Raw genomic sequence first — 13545 nt, 5'->3', positions numbered from 1 at the left:
ACTGAGGGTACAATGAAGGAAAACTTGGCAGCAAACATGTTAACAGAAAAGCTAGCCTTGTTTTGCAGCTAGCAGCTTTTGACATTTTAACTGGGACAAAGAAATGCAAGTCTAAGGGGAGGACATTTTAAAAATGCCAAGTGAAGACATTGAGCACTATATCAAGTACTGACCTAAAGGCAACTATTTATGGTTAACCAACTTAATATTCAGACTAAGCATCTTCTTTACAGTCTTTCCTCATGGAAAAGCCCTGTATAAGATACCAACTGCAAATAACCCCAACATTATGCACAGACCTCTACAATAACACAAGATTAAGGCTTCCATCTCGAAACTATTCTTGTCTAGTTAGCAATTACTATTAAGCTTTATGATTTCTTAAGCGATTGTTTCAAAATGGAGAGAATACAAAACACTTCCTACAGAAGTACTTCTTTTGACTGAGGCAGGCTTTCACAACAGCATGCACAAAGAATGAAAAGAACCAAACAAGACCACTTAGCAGTGGACAAAGAGATGTAAAATGGAGAAATGAAGTACCATTCTACCAAAACTTGAAGCACAGCAAAATAATTACAAGTGTCTTTACGAGTTACAACTCATCCAGCCCAATAAAATGCAACTTCAGACAATTTTTCTTTGACTTTTATTTGCGCTTGCCTTTGTTTTTTTTTCTGTTAAAATTTATTGGTACACAAAATTTTGTATTTAAAAATGTCAAATTGACCAGATATCAAATTATTTTCTTTAAAAACCATTAGATGTAAAAACTTAAGACCGATTTACAAAAACCTCTGCTGTTACCGAAAAAAATTTTCTTCTTAGCTGTCAGAGAAAAGTAACGAAAAACAGGGCTGCATAGATTCTGCAGGCAATCGGTGGTATCTGGTCAAACGCATGTTGCAAGCTTTCACTGATCGTCAAGTCAAATCTGTTTCTTATTGCTCGTCTCTTCGTTTTCATTTTGATGTTTCTTCATGTTGACAAAACTGAAACAAAAACACAATATATTAATTCTTCTCATTGGTCCTTTATCACAGGTTTAAAAGCCTAGTGGTGTCAGGACATGGGTTCCCTGCATAGTCCCTACTCCACTAGGAGCTGTTCCACTTAAAATGTGGACCCACTCAATACTGTCAGGGCTGCAGTCTGTGAACTGTCTCAATGTAAATTTTAAAAGATTTTAACAGCTCCTTTTTTAAAAGCTTCCATGCATCAAGCACCATGCAAGATTGAATCCTTTCCCAAGGAGAAAGTTTGCGCAAGGGTATTTTTGCCTTAATCGCTAAAATACTGTGCTTACATAAGAAAAAGAATACGTCATTTTGTATTGGTGTGGACAGGAAAGCACACCAGCAGCACAGGGGCATACATACTTTAACACGCGGAGATCTGCTTCTGGTTGGCGAGACGGAAAGCATGACTGATCAGCATTTGCTTTTTCGTGTTCTTGCGACACTTACTTTATACGATTCATTTTTTTCCCTACTAAGGGCCGTCTCCTGGCTGAAACCGCAGCCGGTCTGTAAGCTTGCAAGGTCAGCATTCTCATTGGGGAAAACTGCTTTTGCACCCTGCCTGCACGCATCACACTCTTGCATGTGCTGCACTGCCCAGAAAGGTCAAAGCAGACCTGGCCCAGCTCTCGAGCACAGCTGCACATGAAAAAGGTCTGCAGAGAGCATGCTGGGTCACTGTCACTTTGAGCAAAACAAGGCTTAAGCCAGCGCGACAGAAAAAGAGCCCAAAGAACATCAACACAATAGGAAGAGAGCCCCAGTGGAACTGCCAATGTTTGCTTTATCAAATCCACCGCATTACCTCTTTTTTTTTTTGGGTCACCACGTTAGGTTGCTCTGATTAAGCATCAATGAAAAGTGCCGATGGAAGCAGGCTTTAAAATGCCACTTGGTAAAGCTGCCTGGGCAGATGACCAAGACGAATTCCATTACCTCCCATGGAATTCACCCCCCTCCTCCCCACACACAGCAAATGGAGTCCCCAGTGAACAACTGAAGCATTCCCTCCAACCTTCATGGGCAACGGCCTGCAGCAGCCAGTCCAATACTGCACTTTCCTCTCTTAGATCAGATCTTAACATGCAGCTACGGTGCAGCTCTCCCACGCTCCCTCCCCACTTCCTCCACAGTCAAGAAAGTTGTCTCCACTTTAATTTATACTTTATTTAAAAAAAAAAGACATGCTTTCAAAAAGATCAGGACATGGCATTTCTTCCTGGAGGCAGTGCGCAGTGAGAACCGAACCCCCGACTGGAGGGGCAGCGGGCACGCAGGCCAGTGGCGCAGGGGTACGCACCCGGACGATGGTCGAGATGGTAAGCCGGTCTTTACTCAGCCCCGCCCTGCTCGGCCTCGGGAGCGGACGTTTTCTCAGCTGGTGGCTCGGCTGCCTTGTTCTCTTTGCCATCTTGAGGTTTGGGGTTCTGCGGGCGTCTGCGGCGGTAGTTGAAGTTGCGGCGGTACCGGCGGGGGCGGGCTTCCTGGCCCTGAGATCCGTCGCCCTGGTTCTCCTTGTCCTCCTCACCGGACCCCTCCCGTGGTGGTCTGGGACGGGGTGGACCCCTGGAAGAGGAGACAGACCGGCCAGTTACCCACCTCTTCAAGGCCACCGTTTGTTGCTTTCCTATTTCTGAATGAGCGTATTTTACACAGAATTTTAAAAAGTTAACTTTTACTCATTTTAATTGATCAAAACTGCATACCCAACAGAACAGGTGTAAATACAGCAGAACCCAGTGCGCACATCCTACACATCCTACAGGGCCTGGCAAAGACTCATCCCATAAGCGGACACACAGGATGACTGAACTGCCATTTGAAAACCAGCCTGCTGCACAATACTGGGAAGCACTTATACAACAGAGCTCTTGACATCTGCACATATAAAGAGTAATTGAATCAGCCTGCCTTTAAAAAAAGCCAAACATAAATAAAGGAAGTGCCTCAGCATGCAGATCGCAAGGAGCAGGTAAAGGTGAATTCCATGCCGACAATTAGAAAATTAACCTCTTTATGAAATGAATTATGAAGTCGTCGACATAAGCTTTCCTTGGTCTTTGCAAAACCTTTCAGTATTTCCTACACATTTGTCCCCAAACGCTTTCCTGTGCTAAAGACAGTTCGCAACAGATGCGTCACTGCCATAAACATGAATGAGCCCTTGTGTTGTTACTTTAGAAATCAGAGATGTCCAGAATTTGCTGGATATGCCCACATATAAATGTATTGCCTGTTAATTCACCCAGACTATACCAGCCCATAATTTCCAGCTAGTGAGTCTGGATAATGTAGTTCAGAACAAGGTAGCAAACCCATCCCTGAGAAACTATTTTCCTATTGTGACCACTCAGTTTTCTGGTTATAAGTTTCTATTTCTAGGAATGTAAAAGAAAGAAAAGTAGGAAAGGTTAATTTAATCCCCCCAAAAAATCACTGAAACCATCTTGGAAGGAAGCAAAATTCACTCCAACTGCACTATTTCCAGAGTTATGAATTGGTTGTTTATAGAGAATATTAGCCATATATAATAGACATTTTTCCTTTGTGAAATTGTTGGAACTGTGACCTATCCCTTTGATGTTTACAAAGCCTATAAAAAGTAAGAGCAGGACATGGAAGAGATAGAAAGCATTGAGAAATAAAGCTGAACAGACAGAAGGGACTCCTATGCAGTCCCCAAGTGCATTAAAAAAAAAAAACGCAGTTGCCATTCAATGTAGGGCTGCAACACCAAGGAGATATTACATGTGAAGGACTAATAAATACTCACAAGAGTGGAGGTTTAAAAGGTACCGCTCTCAATATTTCCACCCCACAATGATCCAGAACTCTCGAGCCATGCTGCTCATCATGGAATACATCCTCGATTCATATAGGAATTAATGATCACTCTTTTGATCCAAATAATATTTTGCAAGTCTTTTAAGACAGAATGTCAGAGTTGTTTGCTCATAAACTGAATTTTAAAGTGTACTCCTGCATGTGAAAATTTCACATCACATTTTGTTCATCTTAGAACTGAGCCAGGCCAAATCTTCAACAGTTTGAAGTGAAGAGCAAAAAGAGGAGGAACTGAGGGTGTCTGAAGTCAGGCTACTGAAACTTCTTTTATGCTTTTGAGGCGACTAGTTGCTTTGAGCAATGCTAGTCAACTGCCCTCCAACCAGCTAGTTGTTGCAGCCCCAGATCAGTGAATACAACATGCAAACCTTGGCCTGAACCTTGGGCGGTAGCCTCTGTAGTAGTTCTGCCTCATTGGTTTATTGCCCTGGTCTGCACCACCCTGGATTTCATCGCCTTCACCACCCTGCAACAGAACAAACAAAAGTACGTAAGCCCACCACCACTCCACATTCAAGCCTTGAAGCATTCATACCCCCATCATCAAACAGAGCGACCAGAAGCCTGCTGTATAACTGCCTAGCTTCCCCACTTCCAAGTATAAAAGCAAGGTGCAGAAGCAAGGCTTAGTTCCTGTGTAAAATTCATTACAAAACAGATCTTAAGTGTACAATGCTTAGGCAAAAACATCCTTTTTACTTATGAATTACTATGAAACCCTGTACATTTACAAAGCTTTCTACAGCCCTGAGCCTGCACTAGATGTGGCCCTGGAAGAATAGCTCTGGGCAGCAAGACCCCGGGCACTGTGGATTTAATTATATTGGCTGGGATGTCATAGATACTTTGTAATGAAGGTTTTGTAAATGGATACACACAGTAAAGCCAAACACTTACATCTAAATTTAGGTCAAAATTAAAAGTTATTACTGCCTACGTTTCTTCTTGTTCAAGTCCTGACAGCTAATGCCAACTTTTCAATAAGTGACCCTTCCTTTGCAAGAAGTTGCATCCCATACACCCACTACAAAAGCCATAGTGAAAATGAAACCAAACGTTTTGGATATCTAATTTTGTGAATCTCTCATTTGAATGAGAGATGGAATCAGCACTACAGTAGATGGGCTCCCAGTGATCTGGCAAAATCATACTGTACAGCATTTCCAATTTTATTTTCCCATTTAACAGGTACTACACTAAAACTGTTGTAATTTACATGAAACAATCAAAAGTTAGGTGTACTATAGAGGGTGGTTTCCACAATTTTGTGCTTTAACACACAGACTGTGTAGCCTTCCTTTAACTTTTATACAGTAAACCCAAAACATTTACATATACACCACAACCAAAAACAATGTCGTAAAATAATTGTGCCGAATTAGCTAGGACAAACGCTTTGATGTAATCAGTGGGATGATCTACTGAATGAAAACCCGAGCCTAGGGCAGCGAGCTGGGAATCCGAGCGTGTGACTTCTCTGGGGACAGTGCGAGAAGGTTACCTCGGTCATCTCTCCTCGCGGGGGTGTGTTGGTGTAGGGGGGGCGGCGGCCGTAGCGCCGGCGGACAAAGTAAGGGGGGTAGCGGCGCCGAGGGAAGGAGGGCCGGCGCTGCTGAGCTTGCACATCTCCTTCGGGCACGTTCTCGCCCCCTTCTCTCTTCTCCCCCCCCTCGCCTTCCCCGTCGCTCTGGTAGTTCTGCTGGTAGTTGCGGGGAGGCCCGCGGCGGCGAGGGTAGCGTCTGTAGCGGTTGCGGTCTGCTGCGTATTTGCTACCCTGGACCGGGACCCCCCCTGGGCCTGTGACGTTGGCTGCTTCTGCACCCTGACGGGGAAGGAGAACGGCCGTTAGTGCTGCAGGGTACCCGGACCAGCCCCACAGCCCCCCCTACACAACCCCACCCCCAGCACCTTGCATAGGTACCTCCAAGTTCACATGAACTGTTTCAGCTCGAGCTTCACCTGCGATGCGACTCCAGACGATGCCTCAATCACAATTGGAATCTTAAGACATTACAGTGTCGATGCTCCGTAATGCCGCTTAAAAACAGCAGCATAGAGCCTCGTTCTAAACAAGGCGAGGTATGCAAGGCATTCCCACTTCTACCACTGAACAAGTTCCTCAGTCTTGCTGAGCTTTTCCTACTGCAGGCAACTATAACAGCAGCTGATGAAGTTTATAGCAGCATATGGGAGGTTTTAAATCTTTTGCACACTCGGGCTAGAGGTCTATAGCACACAAAGAAGTTTTCAAAATGCTAAATAAAACAATCAATTTGTTTTAATCCGAATGCAAATAAATTCCCATGAGTCACCCATTCAAAGTAGCACTAATGTTTTTCAAGCCAACAGCTGTAGGTGCCCAGCTTGTCAAGTTTGCTGAAAGGCCAAGTACTTACTAGTAAGAGTAACAGGTTATTTAATGCTCGCTAAAAAAACTATGCAGGTATCGGCTGAACTTTTTAAAGTAGTGGGTCTTAAGTTTTGTAGTTATATATTCAGCCACAAATCCACACACCTGAAGACAAGGTATACATCATTCCTCAGAACATACTTCATACGACTATCAAAGCCTATGAGAAGTAGTACACAGGTGAAATGGTGTGAAGTAGCAAAAATCTGCTCTAAAATCAACTGAACTAGATTGGAAATACATGGCATTGTAATCTGACGTCCACGATTTAGCCCTTTTCGGGTAATGCCAGTTGGTCTCATGGCGATTGCCAGTGTTTTTTGACAAAACCAATCAAATGACCTTATCTTAATCTGCTTGGCCAATTGGTATTAAAGTTCATATAGGTACACTCTGACAAGTTTAATATGCCAATCAAAGTCCAGCTATTCCTAACATTCATTTATACATACTCATGTAGATGTATGTAGAAGAGCATTGCAGGCTCAAGAGTATACCCGAAGAAAAGGAGTAGCCAATGTAAAGTGTAATTCACAACTAAATAATGACTGGCCACATGATTTGGCAGTCATTGAAGAGCTCTGATGTCTTCTTATGGGCTAATGCAAAATAATCGTATTACTCCATAACAGGTGCATAAGGTCAGGGTTACTATGGAACGAAGACAGGAACCTTAAGCAGCAACGACAAACTTGGGTCGAGACGTATGAAAAATCAAAAACCTTACAGAATCATGGTTTTAATGGGTCAAGTATAGAAAACCATGTGCAATAAAAAAAACTCCTTGTAACCCTCGACCTCTTCTAAAGGTCAAATACAAAACCGTCAACCTCTTAAGAAAGTGCAGACTGTGTCCCATACAGGAATCCATACTTATGAGCTGTCAAAAGATCCTAAATGCAAACTTGTACAATATCAGAGACTACAGATATTATCAAGCTTCTTAAGGAACATGTACAGGAAACCATATGTTCTAGTGAAAAATGTCAGTGTTGTTGCCTCTCAAGTGTCCTACAGCCCTCCACTCATTGCTGCATGCAGCTGTATCTTTGGTTTCTAATCTTTTTCGATCCAATCTATAAAACGCACACTCCATGGTTTGACTCCGTTTTTGCTACTGCAGAAGTCTTTTCACTTATACATAAATGCTTGCTTAGCACACATGCTTAATGTTGGAGAACACTAAACTTAAATCAAGCTGCTTTACAAATTTAGTTTTATCAATTAATGGATACCGTGAAATTGCTGAATGACTTCAAAGGGAAGCAGGAAGGAAGTTTAAGCAAATAACAGAGCCACCTCAGAACCAACTGGGACACCCCCAGAAGTCATCTGATTCAACAGTGCTCTTTTAGAAACATTAAACATCACACAGATCAAAATATTAATCCTAGTAAGTGGCTCTGGCACTGCAGCCCAGAATTTGAAAAAGACTTCGTTGTGGAGTCTTAAATAACTGATGTTAAGAATCTATCAATTTCAAGAGTAAACACCATTTACTAATGCAGAAACACAGTAACGTTTCATAGCAAATTTTGTACATGAGCACTTTAAACCTGATGATTTACAACTGAAAGGGCAGACTTAAAAACCACTGGAATCGGTTGACAGCACTGTTCCAAACTGAGGAAAGGGCCTTCTAAAGTCAGTTAGAACCTAGCTGACACGTGTTCAAGTTTACAGATGTGCTCAACAACAAATTCTTATTTGACGGCCCTGACACCTGATGGAACACAGGCCTCCCGGCTTCAGTCTGCCAAGGCACAGTTTATTACCTTCTCCCCTTCGACCACATCAAACTCCACTGTCTCTCCGTCTCCAACGCTGCGCAGGTACTTCCTTGGGTTGTTTTTCTTTATGGCGGTCTGGAAACAAAACCGGCTAAATTACTTTTGCGAAAACCAAAGACCGGAGGACACTCAAGGAAACTGCAAAGCAGCAGTCACGCAGCCTCTAACAGCTTCCAGGGATACGCAATAACTGCCATGTTAACAGTAGAAAGATTCTGTAGTTAACATTTATATTTAACTATTCTTTCAGACATCTAAACCTTAGAACCACTTTTTCTTCAGTGTCTGGGATTACATTTATCACATTTTACTGGAGCTTTTATTTGACCATTATCTATGAGTAAGGTGTATAGTTATAGAACAATCAATATTAAAGCACTTTCAAATCAAGTCAGTAAAGGACTGGTAATGTCCTTGCTTGAGAACAATTTAGTTCTAACCAAAAAAAAAAGGAATGTAAACGTTTCTACTAACCTGGTGTACAAAGACATCTTCCTTTGTGTCATTCCTGAAAAACAGAAAATAAAAATATTCTAAGGACTTCCCATAACAGACATGCAATTATACAACTGAATATCATTACGAGTACTGTAGCATGATAAACTCCACAGAAGACTTGGTATTTTGACCTATCTTGCTTGGTGGGTTGTTTAGCAGCTTAAAGTAGATGTGGTTATTCTCTGGAAAGCACTAACTTCCACAAGCACTGAAGCCAATCTAAATTAACAGGCTTATGGTTTGCTAAACCCCAGCAAGTAAACAGGAGCAGGACACTGACTAATAAATCTACAGCTGTACAAGCAAATAACCTGGCTAATAGGATTGAGCACGATATCAGACCCACAGGTCACATCCATGTCCTAAACAAGGCGAGAGAGCTTAAATTACCTGTTGATGAAACCGTAGCCGTTCCTCACGTTAAACCACTTCACTGTTCCCAACACCTTTGTTGCTGGAAAACAAACAAGTCTTACATCTTCATATACCCAGAGAGCAGTCAGGCAATTATTAACTTACAAATTCCAGACACCAGAATTATCAGAAAACAAAGAAAACCACATTATAATGTCTCATAGCAGACTTTCACTCTGATGGGTTCTTTTGTATTTAACGTATTCTACAGTAAAATGTAATTGTAGAGCCTTAATTTCACCATGCACTGATGCTTTACCATCATTCTCTCTCTACACACAGGAGTCTAACTGTAGGCAGTACACCCTTGCTTGTCACGTTCCTGTCATTTACACATCTCTGCAAAACTACAGCTCTATATCACACTTCAGCCCAGAGGCTCTTGGGGTCTCTTTTGACACAGCTCCCAGTGACAAAAAACAGGTTAAATATTTAAATTCTCTCCACACCTCTGTAACTTTAAGCATTATTCAAATCATGTCACATAAAAATCTGCTTTAAGTATATACAGTAATAATGAACAGCAGAGGTTTTGTCTAAAAAAAAAATGTAGTCCTTAAAATTGGAACCAATTTGCTTTCCGTATTTAACAACTTATGAACTATATTCTAGTCACTCCTTGGACTTTACTGTAACATCACTCTCATTAAAATCTGACCATGTAAGCACTAGGAGAAAAGGTTTACTAGGAAAAGTGGAAACATAAAATGAGGACCTAACGCTCAGAACCGGGACCTACAGCTATTGTCTGGTTAATTGGCCGAATTCAGAGAAACTCAGAACTAGGAGCATGGAGTGCTGCGACTATTGAGTGGGGTAGGGCTTGTAAAACTATCTGGACACTATATTTAACCACATGGTGACAAGCTTTTTATAGATTATGATGCAAAGCCTAGCTGTCCATTGCAAAACTAACTACTTCAGCAGTATGATGAACTCGTGTCCAAAATACATTCACCAACCCCGCTGATTGGATCAGAACAAAATTTCGAGCGAAAGAACTTCTACTGGCTATACAGGGGTATACGACGTGGCCCGGCCATGCTTCAACAGTCTGCTGCTACAAAGAACCAATCGTAACCTCGGCTCTTTCCTGTAACAAGAATGATTCACTGTAACGATATAAGGAAGTGTCAGAATGCTTCACACGTGGTCTCCTGCACTCTCCCCACACGGACGCGAAACTAAATACAGTATCGATAAATTAATCATTCAAGCGGCCGTCCATCGCCAGTCAAACTTCCATTATTCCCAGTACAACGGACGCGCAGGGGATTACGATGGTACTGGTCTCCGCCTGTTACAGCGCGAAACTTCCATATTTCCCAGCCCGACGCGCTACCATGTGGCTGGACGGACGCCCACAATCCGCGCCAAACCGACGGCGATTTCCACGGCAGGGCAGCCGATTAATCGCCCCCCCCTCCCTAAACTACGGGGAACGGGGATCGGCCGCAGTCCGGTCCTCCTGGTCACGCCGCCCGCCTCCCCAGCACCCACACGCCAGGAAAAAAAAAACATCGCCTCCCTCAGACAAAAGAAATCCCTCTCGTATCCAAACACCGCGGCGGACATTTTGGATTTTTTCCCCCCTCGCCAAGTTTCCACACAGCCGCTAGTATAATCCGAGGAGGGGGGGAACGCGACGCCTCTTTTGTAAGCCGTCAAGCGGCATTTTCGTCGGGAAAGACGGCTTTGCCGATTTATGAAGCGGCTGCACACCCTCGGCCCGTACACGACGCTCAAGTTACTACACCGCACTGTAATGAACAAAGGGTGTGTGTGTGTGTGGAGGAGCAGTGAGGAAGGGGGAGTCTTCACACCGGCCCTCCCGCAGCCCGGCACTCGCGTTACCCGCGGGCCGGGGACTGCAGGCCGGCCCCGGCGGGCTCCGTGCGGAAGGGCCCGCGGGAGAACGCGACCTGACCCACTTACGGGAGGCGGGCGGCCAGTATCGCCCCGGCTGCCCCGGGGAGGTGAAGAGCAAGGCCAAGTTCGCCTGCGTCGCTCCCCGCTCCTCCCCCACACGCACAGACCCTGCAAGGCGGCCGGATCGCCATGTGTCCCCTGGGCCCGGCCCAGTCCAAACCCACACCTAGTAAACCCCCCCCGCCCTCCCCGAACTCCTCACTCTCGTCCCCCCCAGGAGGGGAGGAATTGGGATGCGTGGGCAAGTGGTGTGTGTTTGTGAGTAAGGGGGGGGGGGTGTCTTTCCGATCACTATCCCAAACCCACCAGCGGAATCCACAAACCCACCCCGGCGCTTCCGGCCCGATCCCACCCACCGGCTCCGCTCCGCCGGGCTCCCCGCACGCGCCGGGGCTCGAGAGCGCAGCCCGCTCCCGTCACCACGGCGACGGGACGAGAACCGTTGCTGCCCCGGACCCGCTCGAGGCCGCCCGCTCGTTATTTTTTCCAAATTATTTTTTTCGACCCCCCGCCCCCTCTCTTTCTCCCTCAACCATCAACGCTCAACCGACTTCTCTCACACAAAGAAACCCCGGAGCCCGACACACCGCACGCCGGAGAAAAAAAGTCACCTCTCCAACCCTCAACCTCGGCGTCGCGTCCCCAGTTCAAATCACGTAACAACACGGGAAAAGAAAAAAATACGAGAGACCGGGGGGCTCACCGATGACCTTCTTATCCCCCGCGGTAGCTGTGGCTGCCGGGCTGGACGGGCTCTCCGCGGCGGCGGGCTGCTGCGGCTGCTGCTGTGTTTCGGCCTCGTTGCTCATGGTGGTTTCGGTGGGTTACGTTACACTTGTGCCGGCGGTGGCTCTCTAGCGTGTTTTCCCGGTGCGTGATGGTAACCTGGGCCGGCGGTGGTGGGGCTGCTGCCTTCGGGCTCTCAGCGTTCCTTTCTCCGCTCCCGTTGCCGATCGAACTGGACGGAAAGCGAGCCGATACCTGACAATATTGTCAGAGGCGCGACCGCCCATTCTCTGATTCTATTGGTCAGAACCCCTGTCCGTCTTGGGCCGGTGCTCTTTTCCGTCGCTCCTATTGGTGCGCGGCGCCGTCCGTTTCACCAAAACCTCCGCGGCGGTGAATTGGATTGCGACTCCACAGAGCGGCATAAAAACCCGCCTACTCGGTATTCTGCGAGTGCTTGGTTGTGATTGGACAACAACGCGTCAATCTAACCCAGCTGTACGCATTTCTAGCTCTGATTGGAAGACCGAAGTGTCACTCAACTGCATAGTTTTTAGAAGGGGCCGCGCTCAATCCAATCAAACACTCCCCTTTTCTCCGGAGTAGATTGTGAATCAGTGGCGCTGGTTGGGCAGATAATGTCAAGGATGCCGCCCACGATGCTAGGGATTGGCAAAATGTTACAGTTAATATAAATCACGCCCACTTTATCTTTCGTGATAGGAATATTTACGCATTGCCCTGCGCCTGTAACATTGTCAGTGTTTGACAGTACAAGGAACATCGGACCAGACATCTGATCAACATGCACGGAGAGGGTTAAACTGCTCTCGAACTACTGATGCAAACATTAGCGTGAAGTTTACAGATGTAGGTCAGGATTGCCTGTAATCAGTACCCTAGACCTTAAAGCCCTCAAAAACAAGTGCATTCGTTTTATTCGTAGTTTATTCGTTTACATTAGATTAAGAATCTGAAAATCTGTTTAACTGTGTACCGCAGTGTAAATTAATCCTAGTTCTATTCTTTTAAATTTCGCCTTTAAACAAGTAAAAACATTTTCCATACTTCGTTCAATACTGTCTTGGTGCAATGGGCAATTATAACCCCTAAAAAGCAAGACCCTAGATTATTAACTTCTCCCATCCGAATCAGTCTTATTGCGACTCATCCCTGTCTGGAATTAAAATTAAAATTGAATGAGTTGAGTAGATTCATTGATTAGATACTGTATATCAAAAAATGAATCCCGTAGCTGCCTTTAATTCTAAGCATTGATATTATAATTATTTTTGCATACAATACGATATTCTTCATAACTAAAAAAAAAGAACATTATATAAAGTAATGAGAATCCGTTATTGTGAACATTAGCACTTTTAAAAACAGTTACGATTACATATCTCAAGAGTCAGGATCTTGAAGTACATTTTGTTGAATGAAGATAATTTAAACTTGTATATAGGTTTTTTCTTTTTATTTAGGCCCCATTTTTCTTATATATTGATGCATTATAAGGCCTTAAATGTCTCCATTTTTGTTGTTTGTAAAGTGCTTTGAGCTGGTCCTCACCACAAAAAGACTTCCACAAAACCAGAGTGGGTTTTTTTAAATGTCAGAAGGACACCAGGAAAATCCTAAACCCCATATTAAATTGCTTGTCTGTTAGCATAATGCAGTAAACCGATCCAGCAGTTAAGTTAATTACTGTTAATTATATTCTGTGGGATTGTCACAGTTATCTAGGCCTCTACGGTGCCCTGTAGGAGACCTTCAGAAAACCCTCCACTGACGTCTGATTCAATCACAAACCCTGTCACACAAACTCTTCTGACCACAGAAGAATGATATCAGGACACTGTGCTGGGAGCCTTTAAGGACACTGATAAAATTAAGACCAGTGTCCTTATGAGGA

General features: G+C 44.5%; 1 protein-coding gene across 2 annotated transcripts; it reads right to left on the bottom strand.

The window, feature by feature from the left end:
- Window positions 1-630: 630 nt before the first annotated feature.
- Window positions 631-11880, bottom strand: ybx1 (Y box binding protein 1). 2 transcript variants are annotated; one of them, XM_088617595.1, is made up of 8 exons: window positions 11608-11880; window positions 8952-9015; window positions 8538-8571; window positions 8049-8138; window positions 5365-5685; window positions 4232-4329; window positions 2320-2585; window positions 631-992 (listed from the first exon to the last, which is right to left on the bottom strand). In XM_088617595.1, exons 1-7 carry the CDS (start codon window positions 11711-11713, stop codon window positions 2351-2353), a joined length of 948 nt encoding a protein of 315 aa, XP_088473721.1. In that variant the 5' UTR covers window positions 11714-11880; the 3' UTR covers window positions 631-992; window positions 2320-2350. The 2 variants fall into 2 exon arrangements, with proteins under 2 accessions (XP_088473721.1, XP_088473722.1); XM_088617596.1 differs by having other exon boundaries at window positions 4244-4329.
- Window positions 11881-13545: the final 1665 nt, after the last annotated feature.

The sequence above is a fragment of the Lepisosteus platostomus genome, chromosome 23, assembly GCF_059453375.1.
Source record: "Lepisosteus platostomus isolate fLepPlt1 chromosome 23, fLepPlt1.hap1, whole genome shotgun sequence".
In the NCBI taxonomy this organism is placed as follows: domain Eukaryota; kingdom Metazoa; phylum Chordata; class Actinopteri; order Semionotiformes; family Lepisosteidae; genus Lepisosteus; species Lepisosteus platostomus.
This window is presented reverse-complemented; position numbering and strand designations above follow the sequence as displayed.